Source organism: Centruroides sculpturatus, unplaced genomic scaffold (genome assembly GCF_000671375.1).
Source record: "Centruroides sculpturatus isolate CEXI.00-Female unplaced genomic scaffold, Cexi_2.0 scaffold49, whole genome shotgun sequence".
In the NCBI taxonomy this organism is placed as follows: Eukaryota; Metazoa; Arthropoda; class Arachnida; order Scorpiones; family Buthidae; genus Centruroides; species Centruroides sculpturatus.
The window spans coordinates 157,287-185,254 of record NW_019384317.1 but is presented as its reverse complement, the minus strand read 5'-3'; the positions used below and the strand labels follow the sequence as shown (position 1 = coordinate 185,254).

The 27,968-nt window shown below is 29.5% G+C and overlaps 1 protein-coding gene across 1 annotated transcript in view; it reads right to left on the bottom strand.

Moving 5' to 3' along the window:
• The window catches only part of LOC111623842 (exportin-T-like), a 64,340-nt gene that overhangs the window by 32,748 nt on the left and 3,624 nt on the right, over positions 1 to 27,968 (bottom strand). Inside the window, 7 exon segments of the mRNA XM_023366563.1 lie at positions 2,085 to 2,354; positions 4,968 to 5,051; positions 9,986 to 10,204; positions 11,855 to 11,924; positions 17,785 to 17,841; positions 20,177 to 20,256; positions 20,355 to 20,427. Of these exon segments, the coding sequence (XP_023222331.1) occupies positions 2,085 to 2,354; positions 4,968 to 5,051; positions 9,986 to 10,204; positions 11,855 to 11,924; positions 17,785 to 17,841; positions 20,177 to 20,256; positions 20,355 to 20,414 (840 nt within the window). The 5' untranslated portion in view covers positions 20,415 to 20,427.

Genomic DNA, 27,968 nt, shown 5'->3' with positions numbered 1-27,968 from the left:
AAAGTGGCATGAAATTCTGTGGTCTGATAAATCACACTTTGAATTACCAGCAACAGACAAAAGCAAACGTGTCATTTGATCTGCCAGTCAAGCTAATAAACCATCATTATTATACCACTCAGTGAAGTTTCCTGCCAGTTTCATGGTTTGGGGATGTATGAGTGCCAGTGGTATGGGTCAGTTGACATTTGTTGATAGGACACTTGCTTCAGAGAAATACATTAATATTCTACAACAGTATTTACTTCTATCCATAGCAAAGTCCTATATCCAAATAGAACCTGCATTTTTCAGCAGGTTTGGGCCACATGTTATACAAGCAGAAAAACAAAACAGTGGCTTGCAGAAATAAACATAAAAGTTCTTCCTTGGCCATCCAATAGCCCAGATCTTTCACCAATTGACAATGTATGGAACATTATGAAGAGACATCTGAGAAAATCATGCCTTCAGACAGTTGAAGGACTAAAAGCTTCCATCTTAACTATCTGGAATTCCATAACGGCAGATGAATGTGAACACCTAGTCAACAGCATGCCGAAATGTATGGAAGGTGTTTTGGTTACAAAGGTGATGCAACAAAATATTAAACATGCAGATGTCTATGTTCATTGAAGGGGGTGACACAGTGGTCTATGTTTTTTGATGCCTGTGACACAAGTTTGACTGGCTCAATCTTGTTAAACTTGCAAGATATCAAGTTGGTATTTAGCAAAAGTAAAGATTAATTACTGTATATTTGCTTTAAATTATGTAAAACATTCATGCAATAAATCAAAGCTACGTTTTTTTAACCTATTTAGACATGTTAACTGCGGCCCGATCTAAGTTCAGTGGTGACTACTGTACTTAGTGTCATGAATTTTTTGAATGTTTAAAGGTTTTTAAGAGGGATTTCAAAAATGTTCAAGTTCTCTGGTTTTTAGAAAATTGGAGAAAATAATAACAAATTCATTATAATTTCAATTCAAGTTCTAAAGAGAAGTTTCTCAAATCAGAAACCTTCCTTTATGTATATTTCAAGAACTAATCAAATGAAAGAAAAGCACCACATTACATAGTCCTGTATATTTTGTGTATGAAGTGTGATATAGAGTTAATAACAGTCTATTTATAATCATCCATTTTCCTGCCATATCCCCATATAATTTTGTCAAAATAATCAACTATTAAAGTAAAAATAAAAACAAAAACTATAGTTGAAACTACTAGACGGTAAATGGTACACAAGAAGAGATGATAATAGAGGTTTTGGATTACAATCTATAAAGATTTTAATTTCATATCATTATTGTTTCAAAAATCAAAACATAACTTACATAATAACTTTTAGCACTATAAAAATTCTGTTTTTATTAACGTCTAATAAAAAATGTTATCTTAGAATTAAAAATTTAAACATCTTTATTCTTATTTTAGTTTTCTCCATCTAAAAATATACATGTACCACACGTCAAAATTTCAAAATACAGTAGAGCGTCGTTTATCCGAAGGTCTGTTATCCGAAACGTTAGTTATCCGAAGGAATTCCAGTCGACAAATTTAAATTTTCGCCAGTGCTGTGGCGCTGTAATCTTTGGCTATGTCTTCGGCTACTCAAATATTTTACATTTTTGATACTAAATTAACTTCTGAAGTATAATTTTTTATTGTTTTTATATTTTTCAATATATTTATTTTGTTCGTACAAAATAAAAAAATAATTTTTAACGATACAATAGTCTTCGTTAGGCTTAACATCGACGAAAATTCAACGCGAAGCGACACGCATCGGAGAAAAATTTCAACTCGGAATAAATTAATATATTTTTCCGTCCATAATTGGTTATCCGAAAAATAAGTTATCCGAACAACCCCAGTCCCCAATTGATTCGGATAAACGACGCTCTACTGTAGTAATAAGACTTCTTATTAAAAAAAATTAATAAAGTTATTCAAAAACTTCTTTAACAAAACTTCTAAGTAAAAAATTTTAATTAAAGTTTTCAGAATTTATTTAAAGCAAAAGTTTTAAATATAAAATGCTAAACAATAATCAATCAGTATTTACTATATTTCTTTATTTATTAAATTTATTTACTTACTTCGGCTGTATTTAATACTCCAGCTTGATCCAGTACTGCCATAAAAGATTCAACTAATTTAGTTTTAGCAGCCGGATCCATTCCCTTATTTATAATTTCGTGAATGCAATCACAGGCAGCTTCACGAAGATCTTGATGACCAAGAAAATGAACTAAAATTCCTACAAAACGGTCATTGGCAATAAGACCAATATCAATCCATGCAACATATCCTCCAATTACTTCTAAGCATAAACAAGAGAGTTCTGGATGGGAATTCTGATAGGACGTCTAATAAAAAGTAAGTAATTAATTAATTAAAACCATCATTTTCTTGAGTAAAATCTACAATATTTCTAATCTAAAAAAATCTATATTTTCTTAAACTCAGAAATAAAATAATTATGTATGATTTATATTATATTGTAGTATTCTTTTGTATATACAATTATGAGAACAGCACAGAAAATAATACAGTGGATGATCAGTTAACAAACAGTTTGGAGTGTGAATAAATCGGACAACAAACACTTTCACAAAAGATTTTTATGTTTGGACAACACACACATTAATTTAGTAAATTTTATTTGCTGGATTGTTAAAGGTGTGTTTTTTATAATACTTTTGTTTCTGATTTATTATTGTAAACTTTATGACAAAAATTTTTTTTATCACTGTCGAGCGGACACTCATTAAGTTTTGAATTAGTTTTTATTTTCAAAACACGAACATTTAACTGTTCCATCGGATATTTGTTAATGTTTTAGCACCAAATTTTTTCATCTGGACCTCACATTTACATAATTTTTTTGTGCGCTAGTTGATTTATGTTCTCTGAATTTTTGTAAGTGCTTTTCTGAACTTTTTATTTAAAAAAGAAACTGATAATATTATGGATCCTAAAAAGAGCAGAGTGTCAAAAACTGTGCTCACCATAGAACCCAAGCAAGAGATAAAAGCCAAGGCAGAGAGTGGGCAGAAGATATCTGATGTTGCTAGGCAGTATGGCTTGAACAGGTTTACAGTAGGCACACTCTTATCTAAAAAACATATAATCAAGAAGATTTAGGCAGCTAAAGGAGTAACAAAAATCACATCTGAAAAACAAACAACATTTAGCAGCTTATAATGGAACCTGAAACTGATCTGACAACAGAAGAAACTCAGCAAGATGTGTTTTCTTTGAAAAAGAAGAAGACAAAAAAGGACCAATGCCAACATCTACATTAAAGATCTTTTGAAGAAGTGGGAGGATGTCAGAACAACGATCTTAGAATGGCATCCTAACCAGGTTGAGGTTAATAGGCTTGGAGATCTCTACGACAATGCTATCAATTACTTCAGAAAAATCCTGAAGAAGAGAGAAAAGCAATTGACATTGGACAGATTCTTTAATGCCTCACAAGAGGAAAAAACATGACTGATAAAAATGCAAGACTGTGTATATATGTATTTTTATTATTACATATAAATAAACATAGTAAGAAACTATATAAATTTTTATTTATTTTTTGGTGTCTCTAGAATGAATTAATCAAATTCCCATAAAAATCTATGGTAAATCAATAATCGGTTAACAAACAATTCAGGTAGCATACACAGTCTTGGAACGGATTACGTTCATTAACCGATCACCCGCTGTACTTTTGTATCAACAAAAAATTTAACATTCATTGAAAACATTTATTATAATATAAGCATGATGTTATATTGCAATTAAAAGTACAACTGGAAACAATTCTGAAGAATAATGTAATATGGTTTAATGAGTGCATCTCCTTTCTTCCATTAATAGTGATGAAGTCATTAAATCAAGCTACATTTTATCAGCCACTTTAAATACAAATTATTTATTCAGTAAATTTAATTTTCTCAAATATTGTTATGTTCATTGTTTGCTCTATATCATCTCCAATATGAGAACTAAAGCAAAGCCATTGACCAAAATTATATTATTCTTCCAACATGCACTCTTCATACATAGAATAACATTCAGGATGTTACCTATTATATTTCCAAACATCAGAGCAATATAACAATCTCAAATTAAGTAGAAGTATTATATGTGAGGGCTTGGTTCTAATATGGGTCAATATATTAATACAATTATTGTAAACTTGTCCAGATTCCCTTATTACAAAACTTAAATAAATACTTTTAAGCTGTGTTAAATTCATCGTTTTAATTATTTTTAAGTAAAACTTTGTTTTCTTTGTCCTATTAATTATGCATTACATTCTACACACTATTTTATTACAATTTTTTTTCTTATGTAATTGGGACACTGTTCATTTAAAAAAATCAATTATTATTTTGAATTTTATACTAAGTTGTTCTGTTCTCGTATTGCAAACACCTGAAGATGAAAGTTTTATTGTTTTCAAGAGTATTTGTAAAATATATGAAATTTAGTTTTTCAACAGTTTTGTGTTATTTTTCTTGAAAGGAAACTATTAACACTGAATGATAGTTTTTATAATACACATCTGGTAAGAATTTATGTGCATGCCATTACTTTTTAAAAGAAATGTAACTATTAATTTGGTTTGATCTTTGATATAAGTGTTAATCTCATCATTGAGCAATTAAATTATAGTATTGTATGACTGAGTCATGTAGGACTATAATTTATAATGCTAAACTCAATTTTATATTCAATTATGGACAGATTAATAGCCAGTAAGATCAGCCAATACAATCAATTTGATATTAAATGACACTTTGACCTAAACTAGATAAAAATAGGATTGAATTTGAACAATGATCCTAAAACAGTAAAAAGATATTTTACTGCAGACATTCTTGTCGACAAATATATTAAATAAAATATATATAGATGCTATCTTTTAAATTTATGATTCAGTATTAAATTTTCAAAATTTATAATTAAAATTTTATACATACCACAATATGATACCAAGAATTTACCAAATCATTAACGCAATGTTCTCTAATAGTATCCTTTATTAATGTATTCCTTTCCAAATCCTGGAAAAAATTCCAATTATATTTTTTATATATAAAATAAAGCATAGATTGATTTTAGTTTACTATTAATTAAAATCTTATATTCATAAACTAATAATAAATTCCAATATTTCAATTATACTATATTACTATAAAATAATTTTGATATTGAAGAAAGTTATATAATTTTAATGATACTATTTATTAAAACATTTTATAATGATAATTTTGAATATGAAATAAATCAGAATTATTTTTAATACTTTAATGGTTTTAGTTACAATTATTTGAGTAAATTTATCATTTTAAAATTATCTTTAATAAGACTAAATGTATCTAATGTTTTACTATTAAATATTATAATTAATAAATTATTAATGCTGAATGACAGTTTTTAAAATTTACATCTGGTAAGAATTTATACACAAGTACAAAAAAAGAAGCTATTACAATTAATACTTATGAAATTGGAAAATAAATTGAATTAAATTACAAATAATTAATTACGTTATCATTACTAAGCCTATTTAAATGACTTATAAGTTCTTATTTGGAGCTAAAACTGAATAGATGTAAGAAAACATTAGATTGTTCTATTTTTTCCACCATACACTTGTATTCAGGAATATACAAGTAACTTATCTTAAACTTTAACTGTTACTTGTTTAAGTCTGCAAGTCCCTACTGCATTTAACAATGATACATTGTTAGATGCAGTAACCAAAAGAAATTTAATAAACTTATCTATATAATTTCTGGATGAATAAAATTGAGAAATTTAATTTGAATTATTATCTGTGCTGCTACTTTAAAAAATTTCTGATAAAAAAAAATACAAAAGAACAAAATATAAATAACTTGATTTTGAACAACAATAATGATTTTAATAATTTGTGTTTCTAAATAATAGTTATTAATCAATGAAGAAATGAAAAATCATTTCTTCATTGATTAATAACTATTAATATGTAAGTTTACTTCAATGAAAATTGTCTCTGCAAAATGAGATAAATTATTTCTATCTTAAAATATTTTTTGTTAAGCTAAAAAGCATGTTCATATATGATCACATTAGGTGAATCGTAAACCTAAAATTAAAGGAAGTAAATGGGTTAGCTGAGATTATGTGATATATTTTTTATGCTTTACAACAAAGTTATTCGTAAAAATCTTTAAAAAAGATGGAAAATATTTAAATAGCTGTCGATATGACATGGAAACTGTGACGTTCAGAGCTATAGGTCACGTGATTCCATTCTATCTTTTCGATTTTAAAAAATCGTTCAAAACGAATATTTTTCGTATTTATTAATTTTTCAAATGCTTTTTACCTGAAGAAGGACCCAGGAGGGGTCTGAAAACGTTTGTACTATTAAATCTTATTTCACATCGGTTAAAAATTTTTCTGAGGTGTGTATTTGATCACATATGGCTACTGAATAAGAAGTTCAACATCAGGAGCACCAAACAGACCTCAGGCATGGGGATACACTACTGCCCTGGTCACTTATGCATCTGATCCCAACATCGAAGCGGAATTCAACAAAGCTGAGATCATCATCACTACACCCCACCTAGAGCATCTAAAATGGCCTTGTAAATGGCTTTGTAAATGGATATGGCTAGAAGCCATATCCATTTACAAAGCTAGCCACATGACTGCCTGTATAAACCGGAAAGAGGAGCTTAATCTATTGGTAACCTGGCAGGCCCTCATACACAACGAACTTTAATTACCACCACTTGTGCATGAATGCACATGCCCAACACAATGGATTTAATCATACAGACATTCTATTTAATTTTCAAATATTTATGTTCTATTTTGAAGCATTCCATCAAATTTTACCTGAGGAAGAACTATTCAAAAGTTTGAAAACATTTGTGATAGACTGTGTTTTTTTTTCACAAGAAACACCGGTAACAGGTTCCAGTTATAGTGTTGATTATGGCTACTGAGTGAATCATCCATCTTGTAAGAGTGTATGGATTTGTTGTCACTGCCTGATACTGAGTTTGCCAGGAAACAGAACCCAAGAAGGGTTTGTGAGTATAAACCGTGTGGGTGCCAATGGATTCAGACTCAAGACACCTTTACAAATTCCCATTTATTGTTACATAAAGTTCTCTCTTATATATTTAATTTTTATTCTTCTACTCCTGTTGATTGTCCCATGAAGATTTCCTTGGACTTCAGATCAACAGTCTGTAAGTCCTGTATGATGTTCGGATGGTGCCAGATCCAGAGTGATGTTGCTGACAAGACAGGTGAAGGGGGTCACTTAATCCTTTTATTGTCAGACACTTTGTTCTTGCTTATGCTTACTATGGATTGCTCTTGAGTTTCCAAATGATGAAGTTGAGTATTGAAGTGAATCTGCAAATTTGACTGGAAGTTGTGAGGTTGATGAAATGCAATTAAAGAAGAACAGTTGGAAAAGAGTCTATGGCCTTGAGATGTGGGTTTATATAGAATTTAGCTGCACACTAATTTAATTGCTCTTGAATCCTTCTCTTTCCTTCTCAATTGGTTCCCTTTTTGTCTACAGGTAGAACAAGACCCGATTAAGGCACAAGAAAGGGTGAGCCACAATGTTAACCTGACACTGCATCACAATCGCGACAATGAGATGTTTAAATGAACCTTGTAACTTTTGCTCATATTTCTATAAGTTTTGTTTTCTCTCTTGTCAAAAATTTCTATTAGATATCTTGTGAAACTTTTTTATTGATCAAAATATTTTATAGCATTTCGAGTTCCCCGTAATTTTGTCATATTTATGAGCGCTGAAGCCAAAGTTTGTCTTTTCGGTCGAACATGTGAACTCAGGCCATTTGAGACTCACATCTATTATTTTTTCTTGTTCATGTTGTGTTTATCTTATGAAATTCCTTTCTCTAGTGGAAAGTTTTTAAACAAAATTTAGTGCTGGGTTCGGACCTTGTCTGGAACCTCACAATCTTCTTCATTTTTAAAACAAAATTGAAACCCAAAAGCAAACATCTGATAGTATTTGGAAGCTGTTTTCTCACGAAAGTATTAAAACGTTTAAAAATTATATTCAGAAAAAATAATTTTAAGTAATCGTCCAATTTTATACAATCAAGTACATAACTAACAATAAAGATATACCTTCATCTCTTAGAAATAATCAAAAATTACACTCTCAATGTTTTCTTATGAAATGTTTGCCTTAAGATGTTCTAATTTAACCCCCCACCAATCATCATTGCCCCTGATTGCCACCTAGGTCAACCTGTCATCTTTCTACCTGCCCTTCAAGGATCTTACATCAAACTAACAAAATGTCTAACATCCAGACGAATCTAGAGGATTTCTACATAATCAAAGAACAAGAAACCAGTTTATCAAGTGTATAACAACTACAGGTATTTATCCTCGCATGTGTAAGTGTAAACTCTCTCTCTTGTGCTCTTAAGCTTATATGTGTAAATAGTTTACATAAATAAATAGGTATTTGTTTACATTAAACCTGTAGTGAAGTACATTCCTCCAGATATGCTGTCTCTCAGACATTCTCCATCTCGAATCCAACCGCCTACATATGCAACCACTCACAAAAAAACAAACTGAGCAGCCATTGAGGTTTCTGTTTCTATCCTTAAGACACAGTAGTGTCAGTCCTAATGATGCAGTCATCGCCGTCATGGTGTTGACCTTTGGTCAAGTGGTGTGGAAGCATAAGGGGCACTTTGCACATTGTCACAATATAAATAAGATAAAATTCAGTGGTTTCATCCATTTGTTCATCAAGATGACCCTCCACCACAGAACTCTTCTACTAGTCTTCTTGATTCCGGCAGTTTTAACGGACCTTGGCCACTCCTTATTAAAGAACTGTTGACTTGGATTTGTGACCAATTCTGGATATTAATACAATAGCACAGATATTACTACCTGGTACGTTAGAATTGAGAAACTCTTCTACCCATCAGGACATCCAAGCTAGCCAGCAATCGCTGGACTGCAAAGGATCCAGGTATTTATTGATACATGTAATCAACTGTAAACATACTCTCTCTCTCTGATAAGCATGTATAGAGGTTTTAGACTCTCCCTCTATTTCTATTATTTTCTTGTATTTAATATTCAGCCAAAAAAATAAACATTTATTTAATTGTTAATTATGTTGTGGAGTGTGTTACTTCTGGTTTCTCTGTCTCTCAACTTCCTCCTCCATCCCTTACTGTCAGTTCCTTCATATCCAATTGCTCACACATTTATTGAAAGTTTCAAAAGGTTCCTGTGAACCAGAAATCACAAGTGGTGTCAGACCTGACCCAAAGGGTGCTGTTTAACCTGTCACAAGCATCTAAATATATAGATACTTTATAAGCTTAATTCATTGTAATGTAATGGAACATTGTTAAATAAATATGGAATATTTAAGGATAAGTTATATTATTTTCATTTCTGCTTAAGAATTGTTTGTCAGAAAATTTATCAGTTTATAAATTTATTCATTAGTCTAATATACTATTTTAGTTCTTAAATCTTTCTGAACTTGAAAGTAAAACCTATTTTGCAATTTCATTTATACAAAATAATCAACAGGATGAAAGGAGGTAAAAGTATTCTGAAAATGTCTTAAAATTTTGTAAAAAATTGACTCAATAATCATTATAAAAATAATTTGCAATCTATGTTTTGAATGCCAACGTTTCATGCTGATAAAAAAAAAGTAATAATGATAAATATTTAAAAATGTTTTCTTAAAAAATAATTGTGCAGTTAATAAAAATTCTACAGATAAATAGGATTCATCTGTAGTAATTTGTGAAAATTATCAAGTAACTTTTACAAATGTTATGTTATATAGTACATTTAATAACTTATATTAGAGTTATTAAGACTTATAAATTATATTTAATTCTATATTATAAAATCCCTATTAAAAGCTAAAACTAAACAGTAAAAAAATAAAATATTTTACTTTTTGTGTTCTAGCTATTTCTCGATCGGCAACATCACTGTTAATGGCAAGAAGAATCCTCAAATAATAATCAGTAGCACTTGGTCCAAATGAAAGTGTTTGTAAGAGATCAGCAAAGAAAGAAGGCCAATGATGAGGATAATCAATTAAAAAAACCATAGATACAAGTTGAGCAACTTTATTTTTAATAAATGTTTCTTCTCCTTTATGTGATTCTGGCTAATTATGAAAATAAATAAATAATTAATTAATTATGAAAAAAATCTATAAACATATTTATGTAATATATTTTAAGATTATATTTTTTTTAATCACACAAATATCATGTTTTGTTTTACCTTTACAGGTTTATATCTTACATATGACATATCTTGTTAATATATCTTATACATGATATTATGATGTATTTTCAACAAATCTACATATTCAAAAAGTGCTATTATAATAATAAAATGATCATCATAAGATTTTAATTAAAATATAAAAGAAATTAAAGTTAAAAATATTTGTTTTTGAAAGTTTAAGACCAATTTTCAATAGATTTATTATTATTATTATTGGAATGCGGAGTTTGGTTTGATGGGATTCAGGAACACGAAACATGGACAATCTGCTGAGTAAGATGAATGCCAGATCTTTCTATAGGAAACTGGCCCCTATTTAGATTTAGATGCCCAGAAAATGCACATGGCCAACCCACTGGTCAGGCACAAACCCACAACCAACTACAAGTATTCAATAGAGTTATCCACTCAGCAATTGGTGGGTATGAATGTTTTTATAATTCCTATAGTGTTTATGCAAACAATTTTTTGACTTTTATTATTATTATAAATTATTGTAAGTTATTATTACAAGTATTAATATAAAAAAAAAACATCATTATAATGTTTCGAGTAAGCACTGACTTTGAATATAATTCTAATTTCAGTTCTCAATAATCAGAAAATACACAAACCAATGTATAAGACAACATTGTAAAAATGTTTTGATATATATGAAACTCAAATTTCATATTTTACACATTAACAAAATGAATAACAACTTAAAATCATTTAATTCAAAATAATTTTTAGCAGAGACCTTGTATTAATTAAGAGAATTATTATTTGTAATTCCAATTAAAACATAATTGTAATTTCTAATTATTGTGCTCTGAGGAATTGAACACAAATATTATTTTATTTTCTGGGGCTGTTACATTTTGTTTAAATTTTTTTCTTGTTTTAAAGAGTTTTTTGTTAAAAGGGACTTTGTAACTCTGTTTGTTGTATTACACAGTATATGGAATTAAAGTTCTTATGTGAAATTTTTCTGTATCTTCAGATTCAATTATAGCAGTCCTCAATTTACCATTTTCCACATCTAAAGTTCATTTTTCCTTGTCTCAGAAAACATTAAATTATGATTTCACTGTGTTAAAATCATTCATGATACAGTATAATAAATATGCATTAAATATGATCATTCAATAAATAAAAAATATAATCTTAAACTTAACTTGTTATCAATAAATATGTTGTTGTTAAATTTATTAATGCAATGTATACTCAAACAACAATATTTCTTCATTAAAACATGGCAACACATTGAATTAATGCATTTTTGTTTAACTGACTGCTATAAATTACTCTATTACATTGATTCTGGTAAAATGCTTAAAAGATGTGTAATGAAATTAATATATAAATTAAATTATGTTAATGAAAAATAAAAAGTAGTTAGTTTAACCCTTTTGATAGTTCAACAGTAAAGTTTTTTTCTGGATTAAATAATAATAATGATATATAAAATATAAATAAGAAATAACATTTGTAAATCTATATTAATACAATATTTGTTAATGAAGTGTAATAAATAACTAATTACCTGAGTTCGAATCCAATAACAGATGAATTCTCTAATTTGTTGTTGTTGAGTAGCATCCGATTGTTCATATCTATCAAATTTATTATAATAAACATCAGCAAATTCATCAAAATAACTAAATTCAGTTTGTTTATGTTATTTTCTACTAAACAGATTAGACAGTGGTTCTCAACCTGTGGGTCACGACCCTTTCATAGAGGTTGCCTAAGACCATCAGAAAACACATATTTCCAATGGTCTTAGGAACTGAGACAGTGCTCTTCTATCCGTCTCCAGGCGGGTCCATCCACATGACTACCCGGTGTGATGATATAATTGTGCCAACCCCATCACATACACCGTGTACAAATACAGGTGTATGTGACAGGGTTGGTGCCATAATGTACAGTACTTATGCAGACCAGTCACATGTGTAGAGCAGATACTGTGTTGAAAGCAGCAGTATTAAATGTAAAGTAACACTTCATGAATTATAATTACTGGGTATATGTAAAATCATGTACTGTAAAATCATCAACTACTGCAAAACAAATATCTGTACCATGGGAATTTAATCTGGATGCTAATTGGACTTTTTATATTCAGCTGTGGTTGATGTGAATATTGCCCCCTTGTGATAGTAACAGGTATGTAAAAAAAAACAACACAGAGAATGGTAAATCATAGAAAACTTTAATGAACTGTATTGACTAAACTATGCCATGTGTCATCTTTTGTATTATTAAAGCTATTGTTATATATTATTTTCATTAGCAAACCATCCCATGACAATGGATCTTGTAGAGAAGAACATTAAGAAAGAAAATATAGTGAGGATTTTTATAGTATGGTTTTACCTCAATAATTACAGCAAGAATTGAGAAACCACAATGTGTTATTTGTTGTGAAGTTCTATCAGCCGAACAAACTAAAACACCATTTTGATAGCAAGAATCCGAGCTTTGCTGGCAAGGATACTAACTATTTTAGAAGCAAAGTTGATGGACTCAAGAAAGTCAGACTTGACACTGGTGGCAAGTACCACAAACAAAATGTAGCAGCCGTTGAAGCTTCATATTTGGTGGCACTCAGAATCGCCAGAGCTATGAAACCTCATACCACTGCTGAATATTTACTGTTGCCAGTTGCCAAAGACATTGTTCGAGTTATGATCGGAGACAAATTTGTTACAAAATTGAATGCAATTTCCTTATCTAATGACACTGTCTGCAGAAGAATTGATGATATGTCTGCATATATTCTTGATCAGATAATCAAAGAAATTAAATCTGCTCCACTTCCAATATTTAATATCCAGTCTGATGAATCTACAGATGTTGCAAACTGTTCACAGTTACTGGTTTACATGAGTTATATTAATGATGGCGTCTTTAAAGATGAGTTTCTTTTTTGCAAACCTCTTGAAACAACAAGTACTGCACGCAATGCGTTTGACACAGTTGGTTCATTTCTGAAAGAGCATAAGATCTCTTGGGAAAAGGTTTGTGGTAGTTGCACAGATGGTGCTCCAGCTATGCTAGGATGTCAATCTGGATTTCAATGTTTGGTACTAAATGAGTCACCAAAAGTCATCAGAACTCACTGTATGATTCATTGGCAAATATTAGCAATGAAGACGCTGCCAATAAGACTTACAAGAAGTAATGAAAAGCATCATAAATTCTGTCAATTTTGTAAAGATGAGCACTTTAAACAGTCGACTGTTTTCGCAACTATGCAATGAGTTGGATGCACTGAACAATGCTCTGCTATTTCACACTGAAGTGAGATGGTTGTCAAGAGGAAAAGTTTTAAAATGTGTTTTTGAGCTTAATGATGAACTCAAAATGTTTTTTAATCAGAAAGCAAGACTGCAGTTCAAAGCACTTTTCAGCGATAAAAGTGAATTGCAGAAAATAGATAATTTGGTTGACATTTTTGCCATCTTGAATGAGTTAAATTTATCACTGCAAGTACCAAATGCAACATGCCTTGATTTGTATGAAAAAATCCGATCATTCCAAATGAAACTTTAGCTTTGGCAAAAAAAATTGGATGAAAATAAAATTTGCACAAGCTTGCAGACAAAATTTCATCGTACTTTCCAAATCTACCCAATATCTCATTTGCAGTTGCCAGAAGCCAATTCACAGTCAAAGTTGAAGATGTTCCTGAGACAGTACAAGAGGAGTTCATTGAACTTAATAACAGTGATGCAGTGAGAACTGATATCTCTACAATGCCAGTTACAAAATTTTGGATCAAATATTTGCAGTCATATCCTGTTCTGTCTGAGACTGTGTTGCGCCTTCTTCTTCCATTTCCAACAACATATCTTTGTGAAACAGGGTTTTCCAGCTTGTTGATTATCAAGTCTAAATACAGAAGTAGACTTGTTGTGGAAGATGATCTTTGTTGTGCTCTTGCAAAGACTGCCCTGAGAATTTCCGATCTGGTGAGAAAGAAGCAATCTCAACCTTTGCACTGACATTGGCTTTTTACATATACTGTCGCAAAGTGCAGCAATGTAGTTTACTGTTGTTATATTAAGACTGTTATCCATGCTACACCATGCTTCAAGACAAAATTTCATTTATTTGTAATTAGAAATAAATATTTCACAATATATAATTACATATTGTTTTTGTGATTAATCATTATGCTTTAATTATGTTCAATTTGTAACAACGAAAATACATCCTGCATATCAGATATTTACATTACAATTCATAACAGTAGAAAAATTACAGTTATGAAGTAGCAATGAAAATAATTTTATAGTTGGGGTCACCACAGCATGAGGAACTGTATTAAAGGGTTGTGGCATTAGGAAGTTTGAGAACCACTGAATTAGTAGAATAACTTAAACTGAGGAAATGTTATAGTTGTATTCCATATTCAAGAATTAATACAAAATAGTTTTAAATTATTTTAAAACAAGCTATTAAAATGAATGAAACAGCAAATATACAAAATTCTTTAAATCTGTTCAAGAATAATCATTCTACAATATATTTACTTTTGTATAAGGTCTCCATACTCAATTCAAATAATTAATAAAAATAAAAATATTAAAAAAAGATGAACATTGTAACTATGTTAAATCAATATATTGTAGATTTTATATAAAAATTTTCATAGTCTTATCAATCAAGTATTTTAATGAGAGAACTTCCTTTCCTTATAAAATTTTGATAATTAAACGAGTATATAATGAATTAAAAAAAAAGAGAGAAATATTTGTATTTAGTAGAAACATTTGTTAATTCCAAAGCCATAATACTGAGAAAAGCTCTGCAAAAGTTTGCTTGCAAATTACTGAGGAATGAAGAGTAACATATTTTTCTCAGCCAGTGTTGTCTCAATGGTGTATTACCTCCTATGTGCATTTTCAAAATTTCCTTATCCACAGATTGTTTAAGGATGATCTGAAGAGGGATTGAAAATGTTTATACTAATAAAAACATTTGTCTCTCTTCTTTCTGAACTAAGCAGTTTTGTTGTATATACTAAATACTATGGTGCTAGTGTGATCTGAGTTAGTTTATATCAGGTAAATTTTATAAATATAATTTTTGGACTGTAAATAATAGCAATATGATGTCAACAAAGATTAACATGATATTGCTATCATTTACACTACTGGCCATTAAAATTGCTACACCAGGAAGGAATGCAAAAAACAAGAAGTGACTGGCAAGTGGTGGTCAGTTGCTCTGCAACCATTGACCAGACATTTTCAATTGGTGAGAGATCAGGAAAATGTGCTGGCCAGGGTAACAGTCGAACATGTTCTGCATCAAGGAATGTCAGAACAATACGGGCAACATGTACTCATGCATTGTCCCGCTGAAACGTAGCATTACAGAGATCTTGAAGATAGGGCAGAGCCACAGGCCTTAACACATCAGAAATGTAACGGCTGCTGTTCAAAGTGCTGGAAATGCAAACAAGAGTTGATTGAGATGTGTATCCAATGGCACCCCATACCATCACTCTAAGTAATGGGTCAGTATGATGATGTCAAATGCATGCTGGCAATGTGCATTCTCTACAATGCTGCCAAACACGGACGGGGTCATCATGGTGCTCTAAACAGAACTGGGATTCATCTGGAAGTTGATGCGATGCCATTCCTGCATCCAGGTTCATCATTGATCACACCATTGGAGGCACTCCTGCCTGTCATGCAGCATCAAGGGTAGCCAAAACCACAGTTGCCGTGCTGACAGTCCATGCTGCTGCAAACATCATTTAACTGTTCATGCAGACACTTGTTGTCTTGCAAATGATCCCATTTCTTGACTAAGGGTTTGTGATGTGGCTGTATGATCCATTAAGGCAATGTGGATAAGATGTCTGTCTTCTTGACTGTTAGTGATGGGGGCTGCTGAGATCCTGCACAGCGTTCTGTATGACTGTCCTGAACCCATTGACTCCATATTCTGCTGACAGTCATGGGATCGCAACCAACACGAGTAGCAATACCGTGGTACAATAAACCACAATCCCAGTAGGCTACAATTCAACCTCAATCAAAGTCAGACATGTGCTGGTAGGTATTTCTCCTCACAACAAGGCATAACAACAATGTTCTTACCAGAAAACAGCATGTAAATGCAATTTCTGTATGAGAAACCTGCTGTAAAGTCTTCTTTTATACACATTGTAGGTGTCACTACTGCCGCCTGCCTTGCATGAATGCATTGAAAATCTAATCATTCACACATCATAACATGTTCTATCTGTCATGCAAATTTCATGTTTGTAGTGTGCCACCTTCCTGGTGTAGCAATTTTAATGGCCAGTAGTGTACATTATTCAAAGAAAAAAGAATTTAAGTAATCTTAAATTCTAATCAATCATTTTTAAAATCAGTAAAAATGTTTATTGATTTTAAAAACGTAAGAGCAATTGTTTATTGTGACATTGTCACAATGCCAAACTGCAATTTGTAACCATATTTTTAAAATTAATTTAATTTAAAATATATGCTGTCCATCTCAAATTAGTAGTGGCTCGTCCCTGTACATCATACTTTTCCTTTAACAATAGAGTCGTGCCAGTCATCTATCTAATACCTTTCAGGGAAAAAATTTTTGAATTTAAATAATATGATTTCTGGTTTTTAATGGAAGTTTGTACATAGTTAATCAAGGCCTCCTGTCCCTAATCTTTTCATATCTGGAATCAGCTTTTATCTAGCTAACTCCATTCTTAAGATTAAGGAGAGAGAGAGAGAGAGAGACAGACTGATAACAGTGGGAATTTATAAGTATTTTTTCAAATTGCAACCCAAAAAGTTCACTGGATTTAAAATGCAAGAGTTTTTCTCATATTTGTAAAAAAATTTCTCTTTTGTATCCCTGGATAGAGGGACTAACCCTAAATCAATAAAACTGATTGACTGATTTTTAAAATAGATAACAGGCAAATAATCACATTTTTTTTAGTACAAGAAATCATTTTATTTTACATTTATTCATATATTATCATAGTCATGGGTATCCACTGGAAATTTTCCAGGAGAGGCAAACCATGGAGACAAATAATTACATTAGTAAACTTTTATTTAATTTGTTTGGATTTTTCACAAGTAGATTATAGAATATAGTATTGCATTCAGATGCAATACTATATTCTATAATTAGCATCCCATGGCTGAGGGTGTAAAGTTGCTTATCTCAATCACTTTTATGATTATAATTTTCAGAAGTTTTTACTCAATTCCAGGGAGGGGCAGATCCCTCTATAGACACCCACAACCATAACCATATATTTTATTTCTCTGGAAATTGTTCTGTTTCACTTACATGAAAAATATATGAAATTGTATATCATTTAGTTTCTAAAAATACATTCACTACATATGAATATAAATTTATTCAACTGAGTATTTTTCTATAGAAATATCAAATTAGATTCTTTCATAATTACTTGAAAAAACTTACCTTGTTTTGATAAAATGTTCAATCACTTGTAAGCAGAAAAATTTAACATGATTTTCACTGAAAAACAGATAATTTAAATAATAAATAATTGACTATTTTTATTTTTAAATTTAAAAATTCTTGTTTATTTAGTTTCTTAAAAAAACAATAAATTTTGTATATATGATTTGTTTAATACATATATGTATTTGTCTTGTTTTACATGCATGGCCAAGTAAGTTAGAATGAACTCTGATTAAGCTGAATTCGCACTTCTTTGTTTCTATGAAATAGAAAATAATTTGATTTACATATCTACAGTAAAATTTTTGAACAAATACTACTATGCTTTGCAAGAACCCAATTTTTCAACCAATAGCTGCAATCCTTGCTGAGCAACAAAATTCACCTTTCAAGATTTGATGCATTTTTATTTTACACATTTCATTCATTCCACTATGTATGCTGCAGGATCCTGCTTCTTTCATATAAATACATGTACCTTAAATTTTTTTACTGTGGCAATATTTAATACATTGTGTTCAAAAAACAATCAGAGCACTTTGGCAGTCACTGAAAACAGGAAGTTACAAAGGTCATGCTCACTATTTTTGACCAGCAGTTCCATCATATTTATCTCTATACCATGCAAGATTAATGTAGTATTAAAATATAAGTACAGTACATTAGAATCTTGCAAATCCAGTCAGTTCTTGCACAGAGTAGTGCCAGATTACTGAGAATGTATAAGCCTAAGTCCAATGAATGACATGACCCGCTGACCTTCATTACCAATTCTTTTTGTCGACAGGCAGGAAAAATAAAATAATGTGCTGACATACAATACACAGAAACAAAAACTGAGGTAAGCAGGAAAACAGAATGTGTGACCTGACTAACATTTTCATGGAAATGAAAGTGAATAGTTGATTACATCAGGTTATGCCATATAATTGAGAGATCAGATTAGCAAGAGTCAGAGATTGTGCTGCATAGTGCCAAAAAATATTTTATCATCACTTTAATAAAAATATCACCAATTGCCAAAATTGCCACTTGGTGATATTTTTATTAAAGTGATGATAAAAACACTAGTTGGCTTATTTTGACACTCAGTGTGAAATTGAATTACAAAACATGTTTCAGAAAAACAGCAGAATGTCAAGCTCTTGTGCAATGGGTGTCCTGTGCACCACACATCTAGCGATGTCATGCAGTCACACGAAAAGATTGGACAGGAAAGCAGAAAGTAATTTTGAGAATCAAAGGCAGTTTTCATGTAATGCTATCCAGCATTTCCGGATTGGAGATTTTTTATCGACTGACAGAAAATTTGCAGAATGTTTTGGAGTGACAAAAAGATCAAATTGAAAACAATTCAATCTTTTTTCAGTAGACTAAAGCATAAAAATTTTGACATGTACAGTACAGTACCTGTTTAAGCACTGTGCTCAAAAATGTTATTTGGAATTATTCATTAAAAAATTATTCCTATTTTTAAGTGACAGTTTAACACGTTACTTTTGCATTCCAGACTCCAAACTGATAAGGCCATCGAGATTGATTAATTAAGAACTAAGAACTAGTGGTGATAAATAATTTGAAGTGATGAAAAAGTTTAAAACTGGAAAAATGATTGGAAATTTTTTAAAATTTTCCAGAGTGACCCCTGAAGTGTATTATATTACTTGTTTGGCTGAAGTGTTTCAATATTTAGTATTTTGTTTAATAGCATCTATTGCGATATAATAATGGCCAGTTGAAAACAATAAATTAGCAATGAAAATAACTGTCATTTGCACAGAAATACAGATTAAAAATACTTTTCAACTTATAAGAAAATGATTTATTTTATAAATATAAATTATAAACTAAACCAACTGTTTCAGTTACTTATGGAAAAGTTAATCAAAACTTTTACAAAAATTATTTTAACTATGAGTATCAAGTTGTGTGTCCTATAGTCAATATAATATAAACTAGGCCAGACACCTCACTGAACTCATCCGTAAACTTAATATCTCAAACTTTGACCTTGTATATCGCCTGTCACAGGTGAAATTTTAAAATAGTGTTTGCATCATGACCAAGACAAATTCTATTTGTATGCAAAAAAAATTTAAATCAATTGAACAGTTTCAGAAGAACTAACCATTGCACAAATGTCAAAGTTGTTGCTAAGAGACCGTTTCTCAATTATAAGGTAAATGTCTTAAAGTTAACTATAAAATATCTTTAAATTTTGATGTTATTTGACAAATTTTCACTTATATGAATAATAAAAAAATTTTTAATAAATCCAATAAGCTGCAAACCAAAAGACTACATGTAGATTTTACTAATAATTTATATTTTTTTTTAAATCTTGAAAATTTATTACTAATTAATATTACAAATTGATTTTGATACATACTGTTGTCCAGTTGCAAGAGTTTTTGTACATAACTGCCAACCATCTTCAGCTGATTTTAATTGTTCAAAATACTGCAAAGCCTGTATAAATATATCTCAATAAATTAATTACAGAAAAATGTATTTATTTTATTACTATTTAATAGAACAAAGAAAATTAAGAAAGTTAAATAAGTTACTCTTGTTTGTGCAGCAGGATCTCCATGACAAAGAAACCCTTGAATTACTTCAATATCCATTTTTTATATTTTCCTGGAAATAATTTTTATTTCAAACACAAATGTTGATAAAATATTTTAAACTATTATAAATAAAATATACATACAGTAAAAAAAAATCTATTAGACTTCTATTATAAAGGAAAAAATACAGAAAATATATAAACACAATAGCACCTTGCATAAAAGATAAACTGACAATGCTATCAAGGATAATATACCAGATACAGATACAACATAAGTTCAATCAAAGTTATTAATATCTCTTCTTAACAAATACAAGATGTCCCAAAAGTTTCCATATAAACAAAGGTAAAATGTAAGTTTATTCACAAAACGTTAAAATGTCAGCATTAAGATTTGTGTCAGTGGATTGACAGAGTAAGGCAACAGAACACATGGGTAATCTGCCAATGGGGTAACTTCTAGCAGGACTTTTCTACGTGGAAACTGGATTCTTTGGTTTTTTGTTTGTTTTTTAGTTATGGCAATGCAACACTTGGGCGATCTGCCTAGGGGAGATGCCTTCCAGGAGGTCTTTTTAAGGGAAACTGGCCCCTATTTAGGCATTACAGACATGGAGAAAATCTAGAAAACTCCATGTGACCAGCCTGTCCAAGCAGGGTGTGAACACATGACCAAACTCCCAGTGTTCAGGAACAAAGACTGTTTGGCCACTGGTGGGCCAGAAACTGGATTCTGTTTAGGTGTTAGACACATGAAGAAAACCCAGAGAACTGCATGGTGGCCAGCCTATTGGTCAGACACGAACTAATGACTAACTGCCAGTGTTCAATGGTTTTATTTATTCAGCCACTGGTGGGCCACTGGTGATTTGTGTCAATGTATGGAGACTTTTGGGACACCCTGTATTAATAATAACAATTTATAAAAATGAAAATTGATTCATTGTATAGTAAAAACCTGTATAAACCAGAATTGCATGATAACAAATTACTTTTTTCCAGTTTAGCAGGTTTCCATTTTGAACAGGTTTCAGTACTTTCTCTCTGTCTCTTTTTTAATCTTTAAAATACACCATATAAATGTCATATACTTATATTCATTTTCATAAGTAAGTAAAAGTAAAATCACTTTTACATATGTAAATAACTTTTATTACTAGGCTTAATCTAAATTAATCCAAAGTGATTCCAACTAAAGATGGAAGTATTTAAATGCAAAAATTGAGAACTATTCTATTCAAAAAGTTCTTGCTGTTCTACTATGTATGCTAGGTATTTGAATACTTTTTGGATGCAATTGTTATGAGTATGAATTAGAAATTATGACTTGCAAATATTTTGCATATTGTGCTGAATACATCTTAATTTAAAAGCATCAGACACATGTTAAATCAATGAACTGAGCTAATTTTGAGGTACTGTACCCTGCTGCAAATAGTTTTGTGTATTTTGGATCTTTTGATATATTTGACAAAAATGTAAATATTTTTCAATGAAATTTGTAGACTGTATTTGAATATGCACTGTTTGTAGGCAAGAATAATGGCAACCAAAAAAATCATGAAATCAATCAGTTTTCATGAAATTTATTTCACGAAAACTGTTAAGCAGTTATTTCACTGAGCTTAAAACCAAATTTATACTGTTCAACAATCTAAATGTCAATCAATGGTGCATCATTTGTAATAAACCAATTAATATAAGCAAACATAGTCAAATAACTCAGCATCACTCTTCAAGTAAATATAAATAGAAACTCAAGAAATGAAGTAATAATGCAACACAAAAGTACAGAAGTGGATTAATAATAGTTTTGTTATTAATCTGCTTCTGTATTTTTGTGTTGCATTATTACTTCATTTCTTGAGTTTCTCTTTATGTTTACTTGAAGAGTGATGCTGAGTTATTTGACTATATTTCAACTATGCATCAGAATTTAATTGCATATTACTGGAAGCTATTACAGACAGCAACAGACACAACTTCACAAGATTGAAAATCCAAAACTAAAGAAATTTCTTAAGAAATGAATGAAGCATACTTCACCAAACTAGACAACATTGTGAAAAGGTCATTCTAATAATTTGTATGAACAAATAGTATCTCACATCACAAATGACTTGAAAGATATGTATGATAATGATAGGCTTAGTATGATAAATCTATGTAGTGAATGTATTGATCCAAATTGTGTAATAAAAAATAAAGACTCTTCTAATTTATATTATGCTTATTGCTAATCTATAAGAACACACTACTTCAGAAACAATCATTCAAGCTCTTCAAGTAGTTTATTCAGTGTTGCATTAAAAATATTTTATTGTTGATTAGCTATGCAATTTCAATTAAGTAAGCTGTCTGCAAGATACAGTACTTAATGGCTTAAAAATGTAGCTCATTGTTTGGATAATTACAAAACACTAGTTTCATATCTAGATCATGTGAAAAGTGACAATTGTGTCACTATTGATATTTTACAAAAGCTTACTTCAAACCTCAAGAGCAGAATGAAATGTTCTTTATTTCAACTCATTTTTCATTAACAAAATAAATAAATATAAAAGTGAAAAGCTATCACTATCAGAAGTAATGGGAATAATTAGAGTTGTTGAGAAGTTATCAGTTCCACAAAGAGATAGGAATATTTATTTGAAATTTAAGTCAGTTATGGAAAACAATCCTGGATTTTAAAGAGCTTACAGATAGTAATGCTATTTTAAGTGGAAATGAGGAGATGCATTTAATGTTGTCAAGCAGAAAAATGCAAGCATTGAAATATCCATTATTATGAGCAGAGTGTTTGCACTGAGTGGTCGTTTAGTCAGTATAAGGCTGTATCACAACAACGGGGGAAGTTTCCGACTGAAAACTGATCTCATTATATTGTAATTTATTCTAATTTACAAAAAAAATCTGTGACAAAATTATTGCTTGACTTAAAATCTTAACAAATTATTTGTAAATATATACATTTTAGCATTTTTAAACTAAATATTATTTGCATATTTTAGCTCATTTTCACATAATAATTTCTAATCCCTACTTATTAGATCACACAACAGCAAACAAGCCAATTTAAGAATCAAGAATTAGTGTTTCACTCTGCTATCAAAAATTCTAATCACATTACAATAATGGAGAGACCAAGTTATTCTGTAATCTCGCTTCTTGAAGAATTTTAATAAGGTACATCCTATAATTATAAAGTCAGCCTTTTTCTATATTTTTTCACACTATATTACAATAATACTGTGATGTGAAACAATACATTAAGATATGATAATGCAGCATAATTATTTTGTTATTTGTCTTGTCCCATAAATATAAAGCCATGTATTTTATAAAGCAAACATCATAATTACTATTTTTATTCTAAATATATAATATGTGGTATATGTGAGCTTAGGAATATGCAAACCAGCAACCATTTTCCTAGCTTGTTTACATAATATGGAATGGCTAAAGGAAAACTTTAATTGATACAGAAAAAAACAAAGTTCTTGCTTTTAAGGAAGATGGCTATTCTGCAAGACAAACTATTACTGTATTTGTAATTTTCTATTTTTTAAATGTAAGTGCGAACAATTGAGAACTTAGTTATTACTTTTAAATTAAAACAAATTGCTAATTAATCATAAAATTAAGCAATAAACAATTTCCAATAAGAAAATTTGTTTTTATTAGAGCAAATATAATTGTATCAATAACTATTCAAGTTTTATAAAAATTTTGAAAGTAGAGAATTTAAAACTAATACAAATATAAAAACTTAATGGAAATTACTGCCTTCAAAAAGTCAACAAAATTTATTTTTTAAAACACATGTTTCATGAAAAATAATTTTCTTTACAAACTAATTCAACTGTTTTTCAGTACTATTCTGAAATTTACACACTTCTGACTTGTGAATGTACCAGCAATATTTTTTCAAGGCAAACAAATTTAACAAGACATAAAAAATAAATAAAATAAAGTCAAGTATCTCTCATGAAAAAAAAAAATTCTTGATTGAAGAATGATTAAGTCAAGTATCATATCAAATATAAAAAAGACAAATTAAGTACTTTTAAATGAAACATTCAAATAATCCTTTTTACATAACATAATCTATATAAATAAAAGTGTAAATGTTCATTTGTTCAAAATCTTAAATCTCTGAAAGTTCTTCACCAATTGCTTTGAAATTTTGAAATAATGTTGCATTCGAATACGCGCGTTTTATATTATATAGATGTCAAAATTCTCCCCCGCAGGAAAGAGGGCAAAATTAAGGCTTACCATGAAGAACTTGGCTTCTGTTATATTATTTTAGATGTGATTTTTTGCGTTTTAATATGGTATGTCAAGAGAATGTACACCAAGAAGGGATTTTTCGAAATTCTCCCGCAGGGAATGTTATATCAATACATTTATAATAGATACATTTTGAGCCACAGCAACACGTGGCCAGGTACAGCTACTATAATAATATAAATATAATAAAAAATACTATTTGCTAACATGCTCAAAGTGATGACTGGATGGCTAAGATGATAAAGGTGTTAGCCTGCTGGTCTAGGGGTTTATGATATTTGAATCAGAATCTACCCAAAAATTATTCACGGATGAGTTAATCCAAATGTCAGTTCCAATTTATAATCACTCAGCTGCCCAATTGAGAACCTAGCCAAACCACAAAGTGCATGAAAAAGAACAATGTCGACAGAGTGGAAAGAGTTAAAATTAAAAATCGTGATAAAAGAATCATTATTAAATTAAGTAATTTAACAGAAAATTGAGAATATCCTATGTTAAACACTTGGCAAGTTTTTTCAAGAAAATAATTCCTTTACTATAATAAAATTATATAGCATAGCAAAAGGCTTGCTAATTATTTCAAATGTTTCCTTTCTCAAGGATTGTATTATTTTCAAACAATATATTTGAAAGTGATGTAATTCTTAAATAATACAATATTTCTATCATAAAATTCTTTAAATTTGGTACCATATTTAATAACAAATAAAAAGTACAGCTAAACTAAAGCAGCCAAGCTCTTCTTAATATGCAAGAAATGTTTTTGGACTATTTCACAGTCTGTCTAGCTTTGGTTCATCCAACATTTTGGAATTGAACATCACAGTCTTATGGTGTTCCATTATCACAAATGTTAAAAACTTCATAAAAAGTTTTATCATATTTTTATTTTGTTTATTTATCTACTTAATGTAGCTTGTTTAACCTATGTCTGGAACACCATGGATATTTAATTTCAGAATGTGTATGAGCTGAAGCTATACTGTGAAATAGTCCAAACATTTTTCACACATATTAAAAAGTTTTTGATTGCCTTAATTTAGTTTTATTTTTATTTTTCATTACAATGTTTCTAAACTGAAAATTATATTGTTTTATAATTACCCTCAAATAGACATAAATACCAAAGAACCAGTAAAAATAAAATAAATAAAACAAAAACATTTGTTTTCTCAATTAAGACTATACAAACAAGTCTTTCAATGTCCTTTCTCACACCTCAGAAAGACTGTTATTTTCCTGAGGTGTGAGAAAGGACATCAAAAGACTTGTTTGTATAGTCTTAACTGTGTATTAATTAATTTTACAATTACAGTCCTGGCCATTTTATCAAACATTTGTTTTTGTTTTATTTCTTTTATTTTTGCTGGTTCAATGGTATTTACATCTAGTTAAGGGTAATTATATTAATTTATAACAGTAGTTTCATAGATATTCTAACAAATAGTTTTTATAAAAAAATACAAAATCACAATAATAATAATTGATAATTATCATAATACAAAATTAAATTATCCAATTTTTCTAATTTTATATTAAATATTATTGCTTAATGTAATCCTTGAAAAATAGCAAAATAGCAAATAAAGTTGATATGTAAAATGGAATTTTATACTTAAAATTAAATTTATCAGTATTTATTATAAATATTATTAACAATGCAAAGTTCTATAATTTTAGTTATTATTATTTTCTTTCTTTCATCAATATCATCTTCTTACTCATTTATTTCTAATGATAACATTCAAGTAAATATAGCTTTTTTTATCATTCCTCTCTTTTGACCTTGACAATTAAAGTAGTTGATTGATTATGTTGTTGATGATGATCGATTGAATATTTTGCACTGCATAAGGCAATGCAACATACAAGCAGTCTGCCAAGCGGGATGCACAGTACATTCTGGGAAGACTTCCTATAGGAAACTGCCCCCAATTTAAGCATTAGACATACGAAGAAAACCTTGAAAATTCCACATGGTCAACCCTTCATTGAGACAAAAATGTCAACCAATTATCAGTGTTCAGTTGTTTTATTCACATAGCCACTGGTGGACTCTGTTGGAGAGATATCAGCAGTTAGCATTCCTTATCATGTTACAGAGTCGCTGTTTAAAAAAATTGGAAAACAGCGGTTTAGACAACAGGCTTATATATTCTATTTACACAATACACTAACTAACTATTGCTTAACAATTTGTAGCAATTTTTTGTGCCATCATAATTAACATTTTTATGTAATAATTATATAAGATTCTTGCTGACTAAATGAATATGATCTTAAATGCATTAGAAACATAATTACAAGTGAAATAAAGATATTTTTATTTCACTTGTAATGGCCAGGATGATGATTTTAAATACATTTCATCATAATACTCATTAATTAACTTATTTCAAAAGCAAAGAAAACAGAAAATTAAAAACCATTATAAGAAATGAAATAGATTAAAAATCTCATTAAATTTTTATTTACATTGATATTTTTTAACATAAGAAATAAAATTGTTGTAAATTATTAAAAAGTTTTATGAATCTTTATTTCTAATTAAATTAGAATATTAAAACAGAAAAACTCATACTTTAAAATATTTTAATTTTTATTATATAATTTCTAAATATAAAAAATACTTTTGTATTAAAAAAATATTTAAAAAAAAAACACTATACAATTTCATGCTCTCATGAAAAAACAGATATAAAATTGAGATAAAGAGAAAATAAGTGAATAATATGATGGAATCTTAAGAATTCATTATGTACTTATGAAAGAAATGATGTATACAACATAACATAAAAAATCAAAGATTTAAGCTAAACATATTTGCTTTACTCTTATATTCCTATTACCAATTTAATGACAATTTTTGCAATAAAAAGAAATTAGTAAGATTGCAACAAATACCAGGAGAAATATATATAAGACAAAAATGAAAATGGAAGCATTCTGAAAATTTCATTTAAGAAAGATATATTTGCACATTACAAAAACTCCTTTCTCAAATTTTTTTTATCATAGGTATACAGGATGCATGGAAATAAAACTGATGAACAGACTTGACACCGAATTAGTACAATTAATAAATACACACTGTCTGCAGACGTTAATATAGTTTAATCTGATGTACACAAGTACAGTAGAACCTCGATTATCCGGACTAATTGGGGATGAAGGTAGTCCGGATAAGGAAAAATCCGGATAATCGAAACAAATACTTTAATTTGTCTTTTAATGATAATACAACACGTTTTCTTTTCGATGATATATCGGTAATATTAAAAGTAAATACTGTATTTAAATCGTGATCAAATTT